General features: G+C 40.0%; 2 protein-coding genes across 3 annotated transcripts; one reads left to right on the top strand and one right to left on the bottom strand.

Moving 5' to 3' along the window:
* Nucleotides 1-900: 900 nt before the first annotated feature.
* itk (IL2 inducible T cell kinase) lies at nucleotides 901-9,956 on the bottom strand. 2 transcript variants are annotated; one of them, XM_076103454.1, is made up of 18 exons: nucleotides 8,806-9,956; nucleotides 7,012-7,138; nucleotides 6,761-6,865; nucleotides 6,554-6,635; nucleotides 6,302-6,427; nucleotides 5,981-6,018; nucleotides 5,315-5,466; nucleotides 5,125-5,190; nucleotides 4,976-5,030; nucleotides 4,475-4,554; nucleotides 3,863-4,005; nucleotides 3,567-3,641; nucleotides 3,152-3,320; nucleotides 2,847-3,063; nucleotides 2,687-2,751; nucleotides 2,452-2,570; nucleotides 1,394-1,551; nucleotides 901-1,276 (listed from the first exon to the last, which is right to left on the bottom strand). In XM_076103454.1, the coding sequence occupies exons 1-18, from the start codon at nucleotides 8,871-8,873 to the stop codon at nucleotides 1,211-1,213; spliced, it is 1,911 nt and encodes a 636-aa protein (XP_075959569.1). In that variant the 5' UTR covers nucleotides 8,874-9,956; the 3' UTR covers nucleotides 901-1,210. The 2 variants fall into 2 exon arrangements, with proteins under 2 accessions (XP_075959569.1, XP_075959570.1); XM_076103455.1 differs by lacking the exon at nucleotides 8,806-9,956 and having other exon boundaries at nucleotides 7,012-8,370.
* Nucleotides 9,002-11,048, top strand: med7 (mediator complex subunit 7). The gene is made up of 2 exons (XM_076103456.1): nucleotides 9,002-9,141; nucleotides 10,002-11,048. Exon 2 carries the CDS (start codon nucleotides 10,011-10,013, stop codon nucleotides 10,770-10,772), a length of 762 nt encoding a protein of 253 aa, XP_075959571.1. The 5' UTR covers nucleotides 9,002-9,141; nucleotides 10,002-10,010; the 3' UTR covers nucleotides 10,773-11,048.
* The last annotated feature ends 304 nt before the right edge of the window (nucleotides 11,049-11,352 follow it).

Below are 11,352 nucleotides of genomic sequence, written 5' to 3'. Positions count from 1 at the left end.
ATACTCATTTGAGTTTTGGGAAAGGAAAATAAAACATAAATACACTCTTAATATATTACTGCCATATAGTGTATATAAATGTTGTTTTATTGAATACATAAAGTGATGATACTGGACAAAACTAAAAAGTACTCTCAGACCCCTGGTGGCAAGATGTTATTGGGTCCATATTGCCCCACTTGTTATTTTATTCCTAATAAATCATACAGCTATAATTATGTTTAGCTTGTGCTTATATTTCTTTGAAAAAAAAAAATAACATTTGATCATTTCAAATGCGTATAGACCTTACCCGAGGGCATGATTAAAATATCTTCTATGTATATTGTACATGCGCTATATAGGCTAACCCACATATTCAATTATTATCATTATTATGTTATTATGATGTTTGTTGGTTCAGTGACTGGCTAGATGACTGGCAGATTGGTTTATTGAGTTAATGGTTGGCTGCATGGATGAACTCAGTGAAATTAAAGGTGCTCATCCAAAGCATGAATACATCTTCCTATTAATACATCTGTGCTCATAAGACATGTGCTTCTTATCTTTCTATGGCTACACTTTCCTAACAGCTTGCCCACATTAAAATAGGTTCTATAGGATGAAATAGTCTTTTAGATATGCATGATGATCAGGGAATTTTCTTCAAAATATTTGTTTCTGTTGTAGTAGATGTTAAAATCCACCTTATGCAGATATTGTGTGTAGGTCTTTCTGGGCCAGAGATCATAGCGTGGCCTGTAGTTCCATCTTTGGCCACTGCACCTGCAGAGCACAACGCCTGGCTCGGTGGACTGACAGAGGGAGATTGATCATTCACCTGTTTTGTTGCTACGTGTTCACTTGAATAGCACGGAAGAGGATTGCATTGTGCAGCGGTTTGAAGAAAACAGGTACAACAATGGATCCATTTTATTATCAATGGTTTCACCCGTTAATGTATAGAAGCCTTGTAGAATATTTGAAACTTTAATATAAACATGCAGTAAGCAGCAGTAGCTGTGTGAGCCTTCTCAGGAATATACTGTATACAGAGATACAGTAGGAAACAGATAAAGTGCAAAATCAAGGAATTTTAATAAACTATCTTGTGTTTTGTAATCATCTTAACCAAGACAATGTCACTGACATTTGACGAGCAATCGGTAATACATCAACAAATAAAATAAATAGCTGTTTTCATAGTTTTCAACCTCAGATCTTGTCTTCACAGGTCTGAGAGGGAGGCCAGCTCATGTAGGAGGAGAGTAAAAGATGGACGATCTTCTGGTTTCTGAGAATGAGAATGTGAAAACAAAAGCGTTATTGCAAGTCGTTTTGCACATTGTGTGTCTTTATTTTTTTTTTTATGTCAGCAGTTCCTCTACTAGGAATCATTTATCATGCCCACCTCCTTCCAGCACCACTCCATGAGCAGGTGGATGGCGTCTGGGGCCAAGCGTGGCTTCAGGAGCCTCAGGCCTTTGTTCAGGGACTCCACAACTTCACCATTAGAGCGGTTCTCATAAGGAAGACGGCCCTCGTTGTACACCTCCCACATGAGCACACCTGAGCAGGGGAGAACAGGAAGACTCCGATTGTTACAGAATAAACACACCTTCAGTTAAACCAAAAACAGTTCTTGTGTGTCTGGTTTACCATTTGCATCTTTGTGGTCGTTCCATGTCAGCTCTTTTGCGTACACTATTTTGAATGATTATGACAAGCCTCATCCAAAGTAAGAGGACTGACTGTTGACTTAATTATAGACTGCCTATAGAGCCATGTGCTCATCAATTCAGCAGCACTTTTTAGCTACATACAGTCTTGCATTGTCCACAGACTTCATATAAAAAAGGAGATACCATCCCTTAAAACACATTGTTATTTTTGTCCAGTCCAATATTTATTACTCAGACGGATTATTTTAATAATTAATTAGTAGAAGTTGTAATTAAACCTATTTATTTTTACCACACTTGTCAGTTTAAACTCCTGTTTTGGCGATGGTCCCAACACTATTAACTTCTTGGAGATCACTGCATATCCACAAGTTGGCATTGCTCCATGAAAAGAGCTACCAATACTTATGGTCTTTGGCACATGTGCAGACATGCACAAGGACATAAACCTATGAAATATATTAAATGAAAAAAGCTGTCTTTTCTTCAGCAATTACAATCATTTTGTTTGCCTCTTAAAGTGGTTCCAAATCATTGCGGCCTCGTTTAGCTTCAAGTTTCCACCAGAGTCGATATGCTATCATGGAAAGACAAAGGATTTTGATGTGTAGTCAACCAGCCAACAAAACCTGCTGTTTTCCTGTGAGCAATACATGTGCATTCTCAAAATATATAAATGATTAAAAAAAAGTCAAAGGAGGGATGTTGTATGACCACAAAGACAACAAGTCTGACACTCAAACGCACAAAATAAGTGAAAGGCACAGAGATAGACGGATGAACACACCGAATGACCAGACGTCGGACTTGCTGCTGAACTTGCAGTACTTGATGATCTCTGGCGACGACCACTTGACGGGAAACTTGGAGCACTGGGAGCTCGTGTACTGATCATCAAGCACAAACCTATGGTATACAGAGACATCATTTGCTGACTTTGAGCTATACAAACATAATAAAGGTGTGATTAAAAAGTTCCACACAACATGGTGGACATTTCAGAGATTCAGTGAGGGGCGTACCTGGTCATACCGAAGTCAGACACCTTCACCTCATTGTTCTTTGAAACTAGACAGTTCCTGGCAGCCTGCAGAAGACAGAGAAACAGAGGAAGGATACACTATTATAACGGAGTGGAGATCCATAAGTGTATCGTACAAAAGTTCTGATCTGTTGGTTTACCAGGTCTCTGTGGATGAAGTTGGAGGTCTCCAGGTAAGCCATCCCCTCACTGGCATCCAGACACATCCCCAACATCGTTTCCTGAGAGAAATGCCCTTTCCTGGCTCGCAGGTAGTCTGACAGGCAGCCGTTGTCCATGAACTCAAACACCATACACATGGGGGAACACTGGGTGCGCACGGCGTAGAGCTGGACCAGCTTACAATGGGACAGTCTCCTGGCAAAACACGCGCAGACACACACATAAGCAGAGTGGTTTGTTTTTTCCCGGACCAACACGAGGCAACTTCACGAATCGCACTTACATCATGACTCTCGCCTCTTCTTTGAATTCCTCGTCTGACATGCACTCTTCTCTTATCATCTTCACGGCCACCTTCCTGTCCCTCCACCTCCCTTCCAGCACGAGACCAAACTGGCCGCAGCCTAACTCCTGACCCAAGGTCAGCTCCTCAGGGTCCACTTCCCACTGATCTGTTGAGAAGCAAACACGGATAATCTTGTGTTGAGATTAAGGGTAACATCAGTTTAATCGATGACGATCAAATAATTATGAAAGTTTCGGGTTCCTTGCACAACACCAAACAGGTCAGATAATTGTCAGGGAGTGCTGAACGCATCCTGGGTGAGCATGCCTCCGTGAGAACCACTAGAGGTCAGAAAACAATCATCAAGTTTTGATTTGTTTCCTGCTCCAGTTCAACCAGCACATCATCTAACCTTCTGCGGGATCAGCGATGTCCTGAGAGCAGCCTCCATCTTGAGATACTGGGTGTCGCAAACGAGTTATCAGGCCTGCCGCACAGATGACACATATATTATTAATTATTATCTTTATTATTTTATTATTTATTATTATTATTATTATTAATATTATCATTTTTAATAAATAACAATAACCATTTGTTACAATGTTCAACTGTTTAATCAGCTGAACTTCCTATTGGCAACCAGTACATGTTTGTGTGTGTGTGTGTGTTGTCATACAGCGGCATGCAGTAAGCCAGACCACTTACCGGCAGCATTGTGTTGATGGTAATGAATGAGCTCAGGAATGGTGCTGAACAGGTACTTCTCTGCCAGGTAGAACCTCGCCTCACCAGTTTCTGTCAGTTTAATTTGATAATGTTTCACTCTTGGATTCTTCTCCCCATTGGACCTAAAAGTAGCAAAGAGATGCTTTTTATGCAACGAATCACACCTGATAGCAAAGGGAGCATTTTAAGTGGGAAATGTTCACAGTAAATAACAATCAGCAGCACATGAGGTGAGAAGAATGTCATTGATTTCAAGTCGCGTTCCTTCTAAACATAGGCTCCAGCAGGCGTGTCGACATAGTTATTCTGGAGCAATACACATGGTTTTATTGTGTAAATATTTAGACAGTTTTAAATTGGATCGGTGGGGCAAGGTTGGTGATGTAAGTGTATCTCTGTATGCATGAATGTGAAAGAATGTGTATATATGGCTGTTCTTAAATGGACCCTGGTACCAACTAATGGGGGTCCAAATAAACAATAAACATGCTCATCAAGTATATCAGATGTATTTATGTTTAGCACCATACTATCTACTAATCATATGTCATTAACAAACCAACTAAATACATAACAAGGAAGTAAGATTACCCCGGTGCTTTGGTGAAGACTGACACTGTGTAGACTCCTGCCTGTCTCGAGTCACGCACCATGAAGGCGCCTTCTTTTCCCTAAAAGTATAAAACCACATAATATTATCATGATGAAGCAAAACATTTGTCATGTTAGACGTGTCTTTTGATTGTTGGTTGGATATGCAGCTGATACCAGGGCTGTCCTAGCATTCATTTTGAGTGACAGATGATGGACAGCTGTTCTACCTCCCACTTGCAAAAACCGAGCAAAACACTTCACAGCAGGAAATTCAACATGGAAGGAAACACTGTGGTTGTGAAACAATTTTTTCGCGTTTTTGCGCAGGTGCATTTGCATTCACTTTGCAAATGCGAGACTGCCGTAGGTGGCACAGTCACAGCAAAAGTGCACTGCCTCGCACAGGAGCAACATCCTGCTAATTGTCATCAGAATTATTATTAGGAGCATGTTTTCTGTCGAATAATCACTGGATTTAAACACTGACGTTGCCTTTACCTGTTTCATTAACAAATCCTCTGCAGCCCCTCTGGTTATGTTTTTGTTGTACCATCTGTGAGAAGACAAATCAACCACAAATAAGTTAATTGTATAAAGGCCAAAACAGATTTGCAAATTTCCACATGTTAACGATGAGAAGCACTCACTCAAATCTCTGAAAGTTGTTGCCAGATTTTTCAGCTATGTACCTACTGGGTACAAAGCCTGTGTTTCTGATAAGGGGTCATGGAAAAACATACATTAGTAGTATACTCATACGCATATCATCCTTAATATAAAGGTGCTATTATTTTCAGTGTAAGTTGTTACGAAGTCTGGGATCTTCATGCGCCTCACCCCTTGTCGTCCCGTACGGCCCACCAGTCACAGTGGCAGCTGTTGATCAGGGTGTACTCCTGGTCTTTCTGAAGGGGCAAGTCGTCGTTTTTGAGCGGTTTGTAGTCCTGCAGGGCGATGACCACGCTCTGTTCTTCATCATGCAGTCCCATCTGGCAGAGATAGCGAAAAAAGAAAACGGCATCTAATAATCTAAAATCTATAAGGGATGTTATTCTGCTGTATGAATTCCATCAAACTCTTCTGTTTTGGCGATATATGCTGTGTGCAACACTTTTAAAAACACAAAAAAATGCTTCACCGCACGGAGCAGCCAAAACACAAAACGGATGTAAACACCCCAAAGAAAGTTACTTAAACTTAACAAGCTAAATCACAAAGCTATTTGGGTCATGTTAGATTGAACAATGAGCATATTATGTCGTACAGCACCCATGAAATCATCAGCTCTAGAGGAGGCACAGCAATCGCAGGAGATGAGCAAAGATACAACAAACCGAGCTGTGAAATCATGTGTGGCCAAACCAAACGTGTATACAGTACCAGCAACAGAATGATAATCTCAAAAAAAATGTATTTTTGTCTACACCCTGCAATTTGAACAGTATTGACTAACACAACAATGATATTTCAACAGCACGTTATATATGCCTTTGAAAGTGTTACCTCTGGATCAGGGAGTTGAGGAAGTGGCTTTTTAGAAGCTGTGGAATGAGAAACATGCAATTAGTGAATGATTTGGTTACAGCCACAATGTACAAAAAATTCACACTGGATTTTCCAGCTTGCTTGGTTATGTGACACTATTAAATGCAGATAAAGATTTGCCTTAAGCACATGTTAGAAAAACATGACTTTACGTTATCTACCTGAGTGTTTTTTTCTCCATATGAATGATGTCACACTAAATCGAATACACAAATTAGACTTGTGACCTTGATGTAAATATATATATAAAACAAGGAGAAGAGAAGAAATATTACAAACCATAACCCACTGGGTCATACACATGACAGCCTGTCGCCAGTTTCTCTGCTTGTTGGCAGCATCTCCATTTTCCCTCCATCCAGAAGTTTGGGTGGTATTTAGTGACCAAATTGTTGTGCTTCGTCTCTACATCGGGCATAATAAATGAAATATAGTTTGAAATATCGAGCCCATGAATTACAATAAAAGGGTTTTTACAATAATTTGTTGCACCACCATTGTTTGTGCATACGATGTGGTAGAATTGCTCACCCTCTTTCAGAGCTCTGACCCATCTCTGACGGCAATCATTGTCCGGGGCGAAGATGTGGAGGTAGTAGTTGTTGTGAAAAACCTGAAGAGACATTTGTATTTAAAATGCTTTTGTTCTTGTGTTATGTCACACTTATAATACATGCTGAATCATACATTAGACTTACTGTATCTAACACTATATTTCATTATTGTGTATAACCTCACCTGAAAAGGGTACTTGTAGTTGCATGGTATGGGAAGATCGCTACACACAATCTCCACACATTTGATTCTGGACAGCTCGATGCAACCTTTCAGCAAGGGCTTTCTCTGGAAGAACATGATCTGAACTTTATATCTGCTATATGTGGATGTCATTCAAATCATAGTTATTTCCACTGAGGCCAGGTTTGCAGACTCAGCCTCCAGATTGCATCATTTCAAATCAAATTATAGAGTATTACGTATTTACTTACTCCTGGGCGGCGTTCAGAGTACTTCAGGTCTTGGGTGTCCAATACAAAAAACCTCTCCTTGTAGTTGCATGGTGATGTTCTCTTCTTTTGTTGAGATTTTTTTATCAAAGTTCCCTTTAAAATCACCCTGGGGAACATGGTGACAGCTATGAATAACGCTCAGAAAAACACTGGAGGCTTTTGTCTTACGAAGAGAGATTGAGTACCTCGCAGTGACGGGGAAAAATAAAATAGTGGATGACAACTCGATAGAAGCCGTGGAGCTTCCGGCATAAAGTTGTTGCACTAGGTAAACCACATCCTTACGGCATCAAGTGGGTTGTGCTTACAACCACAAACACACACACACACACACACACACACACACACACACACACACACACAAGCACTTACAAGTACTTTCTCTAGCTATGTTGCAATAAGCCAGTGTGTGCAGCAATAGGACGGCGATTCTTTAATCTCTGCACTTCTGAACATTTTCCACCAAAAGTATGGAGCTTGTATTGTACTCTGACAATGGCATAAAGTTTTGGTAAAAATGTAAAGACTTGATAGGGGTGGTAATTTCACAAAATATTGAGAGCATAAGCTAAAACTCATATCTGTCTCTGATTTCATACAGCAGTCGTGAGATATGTTTTCCGTTTTTGTGTCTTTTTTTAATGTCTCTCTGTCTTTCTACCTTACAATAATCAGACAAATAGAGACCGATTCTAATTGAGGGTTCAAAACTGAAACTCTTCATTCTCACAAGACATGGAATAGCACCACCATCAGGAAAGTTGTTCCTACAATTTAGCCTGCATTCAAATTTTGGATGAGATTGTACCACCATCTGGTCTGGCTCAATTTTCACTGAAGGAAAGGCCTTCTTTTGTAAAAAAAGACAAAGAGGGTAGAAAAGGAAAACAATGGAAGAAAATCAGTGTTGAGGATTAAAAAAACAAAACATTTTAACATTTAGTATAGGGGTAAAATTATTTCTATTTAATATTTCTATTATTTTGAACGGTGTAAAAGTGTTATATCACATATTCACTCTATTATGAGATTAGTAAAAAGAAAATCGAATTTTTGACATTTCAAAATAAACTTCCAGGCCCTTTATAAAAATTGAAAAATGTAAATGGATCTTGTCCAATTTGAGCATTTCAATATCTACAATCTCATTAAAAAAATAAAAATGTAGAAAGTTTGTTTGTTTTCATGATTAAACAAAATCAGATTGATGGACTTTATATACAATAATGTCCACAGCTGTCTGCAAAATGATCCTGCGTTGGACTGGAGGCTGTATCATATGACTGACTTTACAACTGACTTTATGACTTTCTTAACAACTAATACATTTTCAGTTTGTTATTGTACAATATAAATTGACATTGCTAATTTCTGTACTTTTTAAAACCTGATACAATGTTGTGTAATTGTATACCTCAAGTAGCTGATGATGGTTGTGTTCTGCAATTGTATTTTAGATTTTTAACTGTGGAAAACATTTTGTGCATTTTGCTTGAAAAGTGTTCAAATAATCTATAATAATAATTATGAGTATTATCACTATAATAATTAGGAGTAGTGGTAGTAGCAGTATTGTCATTATTATTAATGGTCGTATTATTATTCCAGGTTTTTGTTCACACGAAGGCCGTTTTGGCTAAAACATTTTATAGAGCCTAATGGCATAAAAATTACAACTAATTAAATTAACGTCACTGTATAAATGCTTTATTGTCATAGGGGACATGTTTTATAATGAGCAAGCAACAAATGATGCCGTAAAAAGAAGCGTACCTTTTTACGTTGCATCCCACCATCACCATAAGAATCACGCTTTTATCACTACAAGACAACCATGGCATGATAAACAAAAAAACATTTGTCCAGCCGGCTCTGCGTTTGTCATGCTTCTAAATATTAAGACGACTCAGTTTTTAGTATGTTGTTCAGGTACAACCCAATCCGCACGACCACATGTCGTCACGAGTATACTTCAGCCAATGGGATTGGAGCAGAGACGAACGGTGACGTCAGTGAATGGAAGGAGCTAAGCTAGTCATGAGCGTAGATATTTCTGTGACATTTCATATCTAAGGTCTACATTCAGCAACTAAGGAGTCGTTTTAAGAGGTGCGTAGTAGAATCGTCGCTGTCTTTTTGTCATTCGCTTAGTTTGTGGCAATGTTACCGACGTAACGAAGCTAGGTAGCAGAGGCTAGCAGAGGTACTGCTAGCCCACTACTAGCCACATAGCTAGTTAGCTACATTCTTCCTCTGAACCACAGTGGTTCTGCTAACACCTAAGTGCATCTAGTTGTATGCTGAGATACACATTCGACAACGTGAATACTGTTTTAGTTATGGATAGTACGTGCTCACCAATTGTTAGGACCATTAACTGGGCGCTAACGTAACTAGCATCGCTCGCTCATTACGTTAGCCCTCACCATGTCTGACAACTAGCATGCTAACTTTGTTCATGCATACTTTTTATGGGGAAGATCTTACCGCTTCTGCGAATGGAAGCGGACGTATGTAGCCTCGGTTGTCGGCAAAAGCACAACTTTTCAAGTTTTTTTTCCCCCCAAAGGTAGAAACTGACTAAATTTAAATTGGCTAACGTTGTAGACATGTTGTATTTAACACATTTGTATGGTTTTGTGAAGCTTACTTAACACATTACTGCTTTGAAGTACTTTTCAATACTGATGCCTTTCTTTGCAATGAGTGCTTGTACTCTCGACATATTGGCCTGGAGTGTTGCTCAACTTGTGTGCTCTTGTATAACACTTTTTTTTAGCTTTTAGACATGACGCTTTTTAAGTACTTACAGTACAGCTAAAATTGTATAGATGAAACCTAAAGTGGTTTATTTAAACTCACAACTGGCATACAAAATGCATCTGATTTCTTATTAAAAAAAGCAAAGAACTGGTTTTGCATCGCTTGGTAAAGAAAACTGATTTTCACATTTTTTGTTACTGTTTCAGGTCAGCATCATGGGTGAACCACAGCAGGTTAGTGCCCTGCCTCCTCCACCTATGCAGTACATCAAAGAGTACACCGATGAAAACATCCGCAAGGGTCTGGCTCCTAAGGCCCCTCCACCCATCAGAGACAGCTACATGATGTTTGGCAACCAGTTCCAGTGCGATGAACTCATCATCCGGCCGCTGGAGAGCCAGGGCATTGAGAGGCTCCATCCTATGCAGTTTGACCACAAACGGGAGCTTAAGAAGCTCAACATGTCCATTCTTGTGAACTTTCTGGACCTGCTGGACATCCTTATCAAAAGCCCCGGCAGTATCAAGCGCGAGGAGAAGCTGGAGGACTTGAAGCTTCTGTTTGTACACATGCACCACCTGATAAATGAGTACAGGCCACATCAAGCCAGGGAGACATTGAGGGTGATGATGGAGGTGCAGAAGAGACAGAGGCTAGAGACAGCTGAGAGGTTCCAGAAACATCTGGAGAGGGTGGTGGAGATGATCCAGGGGTGCCTTGCCTCGTTACCCGATGACTTGCCACAGATGGAGGGTTCGGATGGCGTTGGCGATGGGCCAAGGATCGTGTCTGCAGGAGCTACTGTTGGTTCTTCTGGACAGGCCCCCCGGCTCAAAACAGAACCAATGGATGTAGAGGAGGCAGGTGCCAGCTGTATGGCAGCAGGTCACCAGGACAAGAGCGTCCCTACGTTAAAGAGGGAAAAAATGTTGGACAAGGATGCTGCCATGTGCAGTATTATTGATGAAATTGCTTAAGTTGTCTGTTGAGTAGTCGTGTTTCTTTTTCTACACCTAAACTGTTTGTATGCTGTATGTACATAGTAAGTATGAAAAATGTTTGCTGTGTTTTCACTGGGCCTGAAATCCTATCTGGAGTTGGATGCCGTGTTATTTAACAACCATTATGTAGATATTATTAACAGTCCCTGTGAAGATATTTGAAGAAGGTAAACATTACACAGATTAACTGGGGTTGCCAACTTTCTGTTTTTGTTAATAAAACCAATAAAGACATTTCCAATTCCAGTAGAAGTGCAATGCAGTCGCTCCAGTGTTCATTAAACCCATCAATGTTTTTAGGGAAACTGCTTCATACCACAGAGACCTAACGTATTTAAACCCATTATGTGTTGACGTTCCATCATTTCAGACATCATCTAAGAGCTGTCGCCACGTTGCACACTAGAGAGAGTGGTCATGGGAAGGTCAGTATGTATGGACTCACTCCTCCCTCACTTTACTTCTAATGGATTCACAGAACAATATCAAACGTCTTTTGTTGCCGTGTTTGTGTAACACTTTCTTCCGGCAGCAGCAGCGGTTTAATTTTGCCAAC

The sequence above is a fragment of the Anarhichas minor genome, unplaced genomic scaffold, assembly GCF_050575085.1.
Source record: "Anarhichas minor isolate MPS153535 unplaced genomic scaffold, ASM5057508v1 ptg000028l, whole genome shotgun sequence".
Classification (NCBI taxonomy): Eukaryota; Metazoa; Chordata; class Actinopteri; order Perciformes; family Anarhichadidae; genus Anarhichas; species Anarhichas minor.
Note: the sequence above shows the minus strand (reverse complement) of the source record. Positions and strands in the feature narration are given on the sequence as shown.

Bases quoted from the DNA above. Each gene is read 5' to 3' on its own strand.
- med7 (XM_076103456.1), top strand. From the start codon at position 10,011: ATGGGTGAACCACAGCAGGTTAGTGCCCTGCCTCCTCCACCTATGCAG.
- itk (XM_076103454.1), bottom strand. From the start codon at position 8,873: ATGCCATGGTTGTCTTGTAGTGATAAAAGCGTGATTCTTATGGTGATG. The intron at 6,019-6,301 runs GTTTGTAATATT...CTCATTCCACAG, and splicing joins GTATGACCCAGTGGGTTATG to CTTCTAAAAAGCCACTTCCT. The intron at 3,321-3,566 runs GTTAGATGATGT...GCTTCTCAACAG, and splicing joins CATCGCTGATCCCGCAGAAG to ATCAGTGGGAAGTGGACCCT.